This window comes from Hippocampus comes, unplaced genomic scaffold, assembly GCF_001891065.2.
Source record: "Hippocampus comes isolate QL1 unplaced genomic scaffold, H_comes_QL1_v1.1 scaffold99, whole genome shotgun sequence".
In the NCBI taxonomy this organism is placed as follows: Eukaryota; Metazoa; Chordata; class Actinopteri; order Syngnathiformes; family Syngnathidae; genus Hippocampus; species Hippocampus comes.
In genome coordinates, this window is record NW_017805134.1 from 782906 (window position 1) to 793052 (window position 10147).

The 10147-nt window shown below is 43.6% G+C and overlaps 1 protein-coding gene across 8 annotated transcripts in view; it reads left to right on the plus strand.

Annotated features, from left to right (window-relative positions):
- The first annotated feature begins 1535 nt into the window (after nt 1-1535).
- Nucleotides 1536-10147, plus strand: part of micall2a (mical-like 2a) — a 28853-nt gene continuing 20241 nt past the window's right edge. The window contains exons 1-17 of one of the 8 annotated variants that reach the window (XM_019866434.1): nt 1538-1843; nt 2247-2295; nt 2992-3133; nt 3390-3550; nt 3618-3736; nt 4091-4492; nt 4581-4708; nt 5552-5597; nt 5831-6009; nt 6211-6309; nt 6450-6514; nt 6727-6850; nt 7358-7460; nt 7582-7655; nt 7723-7837; nt 8047-8093; nt 8211-9295. In XM_019866434.1, coding sequence (XP_019721993.1) covers nt 1701-1843; nt 2247-2295; nt 2992-3133; nt 3390-3550; nt 3618-3736; nt 4091-4492; nt 4581-4708; nt 5552-5597; nt 5831-6009; nt 6211-6309; nt 6450-6514; nt 6727-6850; nt 7358-7460; nt 7582-7655; nt 7723-7837; nt 8047-8093; nt 8211-8290 — 2076 coding nt within the window. In that variant the 5' untranslated portion in view covers nt 1538-1700 and the 3' untranslated portion in view covers nt 8291-9295. Of the gene's footprint in view, nt 1844-2246; nt 2296-2546; nt 2754-2991; nt 3134-3389; nt 3551-3617; nt 3737-4090; nt 4493-4580; nt 4709-5551; nt 5598-5830; nt 6010-6210; nt 6310-6449; nt 6515-6697; nt 6851-7340; nt 7461-7581; nt 7838-8046; nt 8094-8210; nt 9296-10147 lie in introns of those variants that run through there. The other 7 variants (XM_019866433.1, XM_019866435.1, XR_002167860.1 and 4 more) reach the window with 7 other exon arrangements.

Here is a 10147-nt window from a genome sequence, read left to right on the forward strand (position 1 = left end):
GCCGAGGTTGTGAAACGACAACTTGTGACTGCTTCACCATGACAAGGCATCTGCTTACACTATGCTGAGCATCTGACACTTCCTGGCAAAGAAGAACACTGCCGTGCCAAAAAGCATCCCCGCTCACCTGATTTGGATCCGTGTGAGGAGAATCCTTTCAAAAATGCATGGACCACTCCGAGGATTACTTCGTAGGGCAAAATTTGTTTTAAGTTTGGGCTTGTGACACCAGTCGAGGAAATTTTCTGACACACCTCGTCTATGGTTTAAATTAATACCTTGGGAGTAATTCCTGTTTTCAATGTTCAAATGATGTTGGCAGTACCGTAATCTTCATGAACTAGTGTAGTAAAATACTGCACCCTACTGGACAACCTCATTGGCAGACAGTACAATACAGGTGGTCCTCAGTTCATGGGAGCAGTTCTGTTCCTACGGCAAATTTGAATGTGTGTTTAAAAAAAAAAAAAATGAAACGCAACATACTTTTTGTAAATGGGTGTCAAAAACTTCTCGAACGTCAAGTGATCAAATGAAAAACAAGTACGGCTTTGAGTCTTTCGTATGTGGGCATTTTCAGCAAGCCTTATTTGTATTTTTTTTTAAACTAAATTAATAAACAACGTACTTTACGTGTGACAGTATTTAGGGAAGTTCTCAAAGACTCAAGTTCAGCTCGCACTTATTACGTGCTCCCCTCATGTTACACAGCAGATAGTTATATGGGGTTAAATAAACTTCTATATGTTTGCAGACAGTATCGTGTGAACACATTTTTATCCTAAATGCACAATTCTCTTTTTTTTTATACTTGAATCCTAATCTGCAGTGTAAATCTTGGACATATGCGATAAGAACATTTGCACACAGGATTAAGAATTTATGTGCACAAGATGATAGAGTGGCCATCTTGTGTTGACAGGATATGAACACACTAATTAACATAGCGGACTCTTTATGCCTAGATAAAAATTAATAAAATACATAAAAGTTTCCATCAAACGAAAGTATGGATGTATTGATCTTGACTGTATTGCGTTTAACCTGTCACCATGCTAATTTAAATGACAAATATAACAGCATATTTGGAGTCTAGAAACCAAGCAAGTTAATTTAATTGAGTTAGTCAGCTAGTGTGCTATCAAGCTGATGCCAATGCTTCTTGTAGTAAACAATTCTGTTGCTTGAAATTTTGCAAGTGAACAAAAACAAAACAAATACGGCTAGCATGTTATCCAGACATATTTCACCACTCACTCAATACGTCCATTGTGTGTTTATTTAGCTATTCCACTGGTGAGTCTTCACAATTTTGCGCAATTGACTTGTGGCGAGTCAGCGGTTGCGCATCACTTGCGCAGAACGCTAATCCGCTGCTCAATTGTTTCAAGTTATTTCAACAGTCTACATACTTTTACAGTAGCCCGTTTTTTTTTTATATATATATTTGTATTTCGATATCCACAGGTGAGTCTCGAACAAATGCGAGAGAACCTTTTTTTTTTTCGTTCGTTCGCGCTGTCAACTTCGGCGGTTGCGCGTCATTTAGCGCAGAAACCCAAGCCAATGGCTCACTCGCCAACCAACAGGACGCAGCTGCGCCTCCCTACCCCGCTTCCACTCCCCCCTCTACCTGATATTTTTACACCTCTTTCCTACTTCGCTCACTGGTTCCAAACGTTAGCGAGCTCTTTGGGAGCATGTCTGCCATCCAGGCTCTGGAGCAGTGGTGCCGGTCTCAGTGTGACGGCTACCGGGACGTGAACATCACAAACATGACTACGTCGTTCCGGAGCGGACTGGCCTTCTGCGCGCTCATCCACAAACACAGACCCGACCTCATGTAAGTACTGGACACTCCTTACCAGATTTGATTTGTTATTTAAAAGTTTATGTCGCAACATCGATGCAAATTTGTTGTCTGTCAGACTGCAGAGCACACACAACTGTGGTATTGTTTTTGTTGTATTACATCATGAGTGATGCCTACATTCTATCCTATTGGTGGATCTCTGGTTAATTCTGTAACTTCTGCCATCTAGTGGAAGGCCATTTAATTGTTCCGCTTGTCACTATACGTCGACGGGATAGACAGATGAACAAAAATACGATATTTGGAGTAAATCAATCATTTCCGGACCACTTTTCTGTGGCACACCTTATATGTCGTGTTTCTCACAGTTATAAAAAGTTGCATTATGGGGCGAAATGATGCTTCTGTGTGGGTTTGTTTTGTGTTTGTACAGAGATTACGACTCTCTCCGCGTGGAGGACGTGTTTGACAACAACAAGCTGGTGAGACGTCATCTCGTTCGGCCCTTTAAAACTTGACGTGTGATGTCACGCCTCCAGCAATGTGCACCCGCTAGATAAAGGCAGCTGGAGGGAACTTCTTTCCTCTCAGGGGCCCCTTTTATTGCATTTGGGGGCTGCGACATGCCCGAAAACTCAACAAGAAAGCAACACCCAAAGATATATGCATTTAAAGCTCACTCAGTCGTGCCGTTGAAAAAAAAAAAAAACCCAAGTGACCAGTTTCACTGATCAACATGAAATTGGTTGCACATGTCTAGTGTAAGGGAACGCACAAAAAAGTCTCAAGGACCCATCCTCCAAAGTGAACACGACTAAAAACATTTTGCCGCCGTGTCTTGTCAATGACTGACAACCTCGTGGAAGTTGACTTCCTGCCACCAAGCTGCAAGCTCTCTGACCATTTGCACAGTCCTCCTGGTAAAGGAAACATGAGTATGGTAACGGACGCCGTTGTATATTTCATGACGGGTCGCCTTTCCTGCACTGTTGTTAGATAAGAAACAGTTTGGACAAAAGCAACCACTTGTCACAATCAGACTTCACATTTAAAAATCATGTCCATGTTGCTTCCTGTTGTATCCCCGAGGAAGTGAGCCATCAAGGTCTATTTAAAGCCGATTGTATTGTCGGACTGGTGACGCGGGCCTCCTGACTGTCAGTGTTTTCCTTCTGAAGGCTTTTCAGGTGGCCGAGGAGGAGTTGGGGATTCCAGCTCTGTTAGACGCAGAGGACATGGTGTCCTTAAGGATCCCCGACAGACTCAGCATTCTCACCTACGTCTCGCAGTATTACAACTACTTCAAAGCACGACCACACAGTGAGAATGTTTCATTTCATTTTCGAGCTTTTTAATCCCAGATGCAATATTTTAGCTATTTGCGTGCATTTGGTTCATTTTTTTTAAATCGGTCTCAAAAATAAGATAGAAAGGATATTTTTTTTCAAAGCAATTACAAATGGTTTTTATGCCTATGTTGTTTTAAAATGTTTTGACTTCTAAAATGATTATTAATTCAAATATTCATCCAAACAATCCATATTGCGTCAATCTTTTTTTTCTTACGCTTCGGTAGGAGTGAAACGTTCGGCGCAGAGCTCCAAGGAGTCCCCGTCAGAGAAGAAAAATCTCCCACTGGATCCCAAAGCCTCGCCAACCAAAACCGCCATCAAGAATCAGGCTCCTCCCCCTGTTCCCGGCCGGACATCTCCCAAGTTGGTCAAAGCTGCCGCTCAGGTTGGATCACGTCATTGGTTACACCTGAACGTCTCCTCCAGTTGTTATTGTGAAGTTTGCTTTCCAGAATCTGGACACCAGCAAAAGTGGATCCCTCAACAGCAAATGTGTGGCTTGCAAGAGTCACGTTCACCTGGTCCAACGACACTTTGTGGACGGCAAGCTCTTTCACAGGAGCTGTTTCATGTAAGAAACTTTTAAAACTAAATACCACCCGGGAAATAAAACCCCAAAACATCTCATCAAGTATCACCTTCATGGTCATCGTTAAAATACAGGAGCATAGTAGTCCTAAATGTTCATTGAAAGCAAGATGGCGGTTATATTCCTAAATGAATGTTTTTGGAACACTCTGCACAATTTGAATATTAACAGGAAACAATGGAATAAAAATATTGAAATCATTCAATTAAAATGTATTATACATTAAAGTTAAAGGGCAAGTCAAGTAAAAAAAAAAAAAAATCTTGACAATATGTAAAATGCGGCCCCACGAGTCTAAACACGGCATTCTAATAAATATTGCCTTCACCATTCCAGATGTTGCGAGTGTTCGGGTACGCTCCACGCGGGAGGCTACAAACCCGGAAAGAATCCCGACACTTTTGTTTGCCGCGTACACCCCGACAAGACTCCCAACCCTCCCGCCGAGGCTTGGCTCAAGCCGGCGTCCAGCTTGTTAGAAAGCGTCATCAGCATGCAACCGGCGGCGCCTTCTTCCAAACCCGTCCGTCTCGTCCCCCCGATTCAGTGCTGGACCACCTCGGCACAGAAGACTCAAGCGGCGCGACAGAACTTTCTCCAAGCGGCGCCCCCGCCGGCGCCTCCGGCACTCCCGCAATGGCCGCACATGGATGCGGGCAAAGCGGGGAAGAAAATGGCCGAGCAAAACTGCAACAATAACAACAAATGTCTGTTTACGATTCGCTCGGCAGAGAAACGGTGCACGTTGATTTCTTACCCTTTCTGCCCCCATTTCAACTTTTTAAAAGAATTGTTAACACTTTGAATTGTGAATTTTACTCTGCAGCTTTGGAGCAGAGTCCAGTCCAGGTGAAATTTCCACTCCGCCAAAAGTCGACTGCAGTAAAAGCCCAGCGAGAAATTCTCACCCTGAAGTGATCAAATGTAGCACCACGAGGTCGACGGCTCCCATAGGTGAGCAAATTCATCAAACTTTTTTTTTTTTTTTTGAGTCATACACCCAACCGGACCCCTCGTCTGCGCCTCATTCATCCAAAACAAGGCAACATTTGTCATACGTTGATTTTGTTTGACACGCTCACCAGTCAAGTGGCGGCCTCCGCTCTCAGAGACACTGGTGAGTCGTCCACTTGACTAAATAAATGCCGCACAAAAGGACGCTTTGCTACTTTCTCAGAATGCCACAGGGGGCCAGTAAATACCTTTTTTATGACTGTCATGGAACACCGTGTATTGCAGTAGGCTTGGCATCTGTCAAGATGAAGTCGTTTATTTGGATTAGATATTGAATTGTGGTCAGATAATTAAAACATTAGATTATGTAAATCAGGGAATGCTGCGGGGGGCACAATTTTTCATTCGTGCGACTGGCTAGCCACAGGACCACACACACACACACACACACACACACACGTCTTAACCAGATGTATGACAAAAATCATCATTTTAGATATGGACAAAATAAGTGCAAAATAGATGCTTTTAATATGTTTAATTTTCCAGAATACATTTCTGAATGCATGGATCAAATATCCACTATACTGTATTAACCCAACAACAACGAGTGTGAAGCACACAAAGTTTTGGAATCCATCCTCCATATTTTACCCTTTTCATGCACCCTTTAACCTGACAACCTGATCAGCTGTCCACCGTAGTAACCGCTGTCCCTGAAAAGGTTAATAATATTTGTCTAGTCTAAATAATAAAATGACATTTCCTAATCCTTTGTAATGATATTTTCAAATGCCCAAAGAAAGGCCTGCGCTCAACCGGCATGTCCCATTTTGCCGCCAGATCCTCCCAAGCCGAAATGTGTGGAAACCCGATCAGAGCCGCTAAGGTAAAGCCTATCAGTGTCACTAAGTGTCTTATTAGACCCGTCACTTTTGATCTTGTCTAATCTCACTGGCATCTCTAAACTGCGCTACCACCCCTCCCCCACATCCTCCCCCATCTTATCGTCCTCTTAACAGCAAGCCTTCTCATCCCTATCCTCCACTAATGACTCCAGTGTGACGTTTATCTGCACTGTTGCTTCTCAGCACTTCCAAATGACAAGCCGAGGCCTCTCTGTCTTCTTCCGTTGCACAGAAGAGCCGCAGAATCTGCCAGAAAAGAACATCAGCATGATTTCACGTCCACGGCGTTCTCCGGCGTCCCGACCGGTACCTCGAAGACTCCCCCCGCGACTCCAGTGACTCTACCACCTCCTCATCCTGTTTTTTTTTCACCAGCAGGCTACGTGCATCTTGGTGAGTTGCTCATTCAAATCAACGTAGTTCATAACATACGTTGGGAATGACACTTTGTTGATAAAAAAAAAAAAAAAAAAGGTGCATTGGAATCTTCCCCGGCACATTCCAGGCCTTTATTTGTTTGTGCTGAAAATCCCGTGAAAATTGAAATGAGTGCAGACCAATAAGACGTAAAGCTCGCCTTCCTCCTTCTTCCAGCCGATCCTCCCAGGAGGCGCTCGCCTGTTAAATCCTCCTCCAGATGGCAAGCCGCGGAGTCCATTAGCTCGCCGACCTCCAAAGGAGACGTCCCATCAGGTACGCCGCGTCACTTTGAACGCGCGCGTGCTTTAACCACCGTCGTTGTTGATGAAATGTGGCTTTTGGCACAAACCACGTCAGGTAGAGTCAGATGTGACAAAAGCTGCCGTCTAAATCCTATTTCATCTACCTCTTAGGCGCTAAAAAGGGAACGTATTTGTCGCCCACCAACGCCTCCGGCGCTGAAATGAGGTCACCCTCCGTAAGTTCCCTCCATTAAGTCTCTTAAGAGATTAATTAACAGTGAAAATTTGAATTTTTTTTTTTCTCCATTTAACTTATCAAGTCATTTTTTTTTCTTCTCAAATTATGAAAGGACTTGAATGGGCTTTGTTTTTATCCATTTAACTTATCAAGTCATTTTTCTTCCCTTAAATTATGAAAGGACTTGAATGGGCTTTGTTTTTATATCAGCGCACGTCTTATCACATCCCGGCGGAGCGGATTGAGAGCGAGCTGGACGACATCGAGACGAACCTGGCGCTGCTGGAGAAGGAAGGGGTGGAGCTGGAGAGGAAGCTTCGCCGCTGCGAGGAAGGTGCGCCCTCGTCTCCTCCTCCCTGTTTGGATGGAGGCGCTCCAGAAAAAAAGAGACATGTTACACTGTGGCATTTAACTCATTCAGTACAAGCTAATTCTGGACCAAGTCTGAAAAGACTTTTAAAATCGTCTTTGGGAGTGAATGAGTTAAAGGGAAACATAAGAAGGATTTTGTTACTTAGACATCGTCTCGTCTGGCTTCTCAGTATAGTCGAAGGCCCACATTTAACACGTTAAATGATAATCGAGGTTTGTTGGACTAGAGCGGCGGGAAAAAAAAAAATCACTCAGTAGCACCCCTTGTACGGTTAAAAAGTAAACAAAAAGCAGTTTCGCAGATTGATACGAAATTGGGTGGGCATGCACGGGACATCAATCAAAGTCTAAGGTTGCTTTAACAGCACTGCAACACTGATCGCCGTGTTCTTCGAGGGCTGATATTCAGCCTGCAATCTTTCGGAGTAGTGTCTGCATTGATGGAGCAACAGGTTTTGGTGGCTTCCAGAGGGCGATGGCGACCTCCTGATGGACCCGCTGATGGTCGACTGGTTCAAACTCATCCGAAAGAAACAAATGTTCATCAGGAAAGAGTCGGAACTTGTCTACACGTGAGTGTTTTTTTTGTTGTTGTTGTTTTTTTGCTTTGTGTTGTGAGCCGAAATTGAAGGCAGAGGAAGCAACGCACTTCAGATCATTTCCTTCAGACGGAGATGTTTTGTGACGTTTCAGAGCGAGGACTGAGGAGCTGGAGCGGCAGCAGCTGAACGTCGAGCGGGAACTCCGCAGGCTGCTGGAGAAGCCGGGTAAGACTTGACGTGGCGCTCCAACGTTTGCGCTTTCTGAGACGACTTTCTGCTTTGGGCGCGATAGATGGCGTCAAGTCGGCCGAGGAGCGAGTGCGCGAGAAGATGCTGCTGCGCAATCTGATGGAGATCGTGGACGGCAGGAACGCCATCGTGGAGGTCCTGGATGACGACCGCCTCAGGTGGGGGGATTAGTGTTGTGTTATGAGGGACCAAAAAAAAAGCTATTTTCCAACAGGGTTTTGTACATTCATAAAATACGTCCCTACACTTGTTGAAGAACTTCGTATTTTTTGCAGTCAGCTTCAAATCACCAATGAGGACATTTAATTTTTCAGTAGGAAAAAAAACAATTGTTTCGTTAAAGCAAATTTTTTTTGCCCATTTTCAGGGAATTGGTGGAGGACGAGCAACTGAACGCAATGATGGAAAATTTCGGTACATGTATAGTTTTTGATACAATCTTTCAATGTTATTTTTGCGTTTGATGGCCCATTTTTAGTTTGTATTATTTGTTTGTGTGTGTGTGTGTTTGTCTCTTTTTGCTCTCCGTAGGAGTAAAGAAAGGCAAACCTAAAAGGAAATCCTCCATTTCAAAACTATTTGGTCGAAGAAGTAAGCCACGGGTGGAATAATATTCCAAATGTTTGGAACATCGAGGTCATCGTGTGCATAAAGCGGGATACACACACAGATTTTAACATTTTAACCAAATTCATTGTCGCTGAATTTGCTTTTAAGATTGTGAAAATTGATTGATTTATAATACGTTGTAGAGTAACAATATAACAAATGAATTCATTCATTTTCAATCTCAGATGGCCACCGAGCGTCACATGACCACAGCTCAGAAAATAGTAGCGGACTTGCCGTGTTTGCTGCAATAACAACTACAGGTTAATGTGATCGTTTCTGGCACAAAACCAACAAATCGTCAACCCACAATTATGCTTGTTATCACAGGTAGATATGCTAGCAGTTATGCTAGGTATCGCAGCCTACTTTTGGGGTTGATGACATAATGGTGTCATGTCAGAAACAATGTCACCAACTCATAGTTCAGCTAGTTATGCTAGCTCTGACTGCTTGTTCTGCCAGCAGCTATGCTAGTATTTGTGGCCTAGCTATGGGCTGATGATATGATATGGTCTCATGTCAGACAATCAGGTAGTTTGTAGTTATGCTAGCTATTGAAGCTAGTTATGCCAGCAGTTATGCTAACTATCGCAGCGAATTATTCCCGCAACTACGGCTTGATGGTTACGTGTCAGAAGCCATCATGTTCAGTATTCTTGCAAAAAATATGTTGCTGTTGAATTCCACTTTCGCACTTGTTGCCTCTGACTGATTTCCAAGTATGTAGGGGAGGAAAAATCACTCTCACCACACCGCAAGATAATCGCTCAGGATAATTATTCCGAGACATTCCACAATCGTGCCTTTTCTGACTTTGATTGGAAGTGTCAAAAAAAAAAAAGCTAAAATTAGCCCCGATGACTGGCATGTGTGGGTTTGGATTACTGCGACAATGCAGCATGAACAATTTTGTAAAAACTTTGACATCGGCTGAGGTCTGGACTCCCTTGGTGCTCTTGTTTGTCTTCTTTTTTTGACTGCAATGTAAAAGACATCCAATTTTGGAAGCCATATTGTTGTCTTGATTATTCACACATTATTAGTTTGCTGTCACTTACTCATATTCCATGCACACACACACACACACACCTCCCCGGCATCCTATATTTATTCTTTCACGTCTATCTTTTGATAATAGCTTGTCACTCTGCGCTACCTGAATGAGTCATTAATCTTTTACCCAAAAAAAATGCAGCCAATCAGGTGGCGCGAGGTCAAAAGTAGGTCGTGGGCTGTCGAAATCATTCCTGGTGCATTATGTGCATATTAGACACACGTGTAATCCTTCCACAGTCTCCCAGCCAAATTGAAATTATTTCATTAATAATTTCAATAATGGATTTTAACAAATTTTCTGTAACGACATTAGCAGGGGAAGAAGACAGAGAGAGGGGCGGGGGAGGACGTGGGGGGGTTCTTGTTAATTAAGGAAGCCACACGTGTTGAGCAGGCTCCATTTTGTACTGTAGGTGGCAGCCTGGCTATGCTCTATCACACACACTCTTCTTAGACAGGCACACACACACACACACACACACACACACACACACACACACACACACACACACACACACACACACAGCCACCACTTGCAAAATCCAATTTGCCACACTTGCAGACAGTTAATTTCTTTGCTAATTTTATAAATGCTGCGGAGAAAGAAAAAAAAAAGGAGAGAGAGAGCAAGTTTGAGCCGTGCCGACGCAGTCGCGCTATATGAAAGAGGATTAGCTGCGGCGCTAGCTTATGGCGGCCAAGGCTTATAAACTATAGTGCGGCCTTATCACACCTCTGACGTGCTTTAATTAAACATTACCTCTGTACTAATATCAGCGCGGCGATTGTGCCGCACCTGA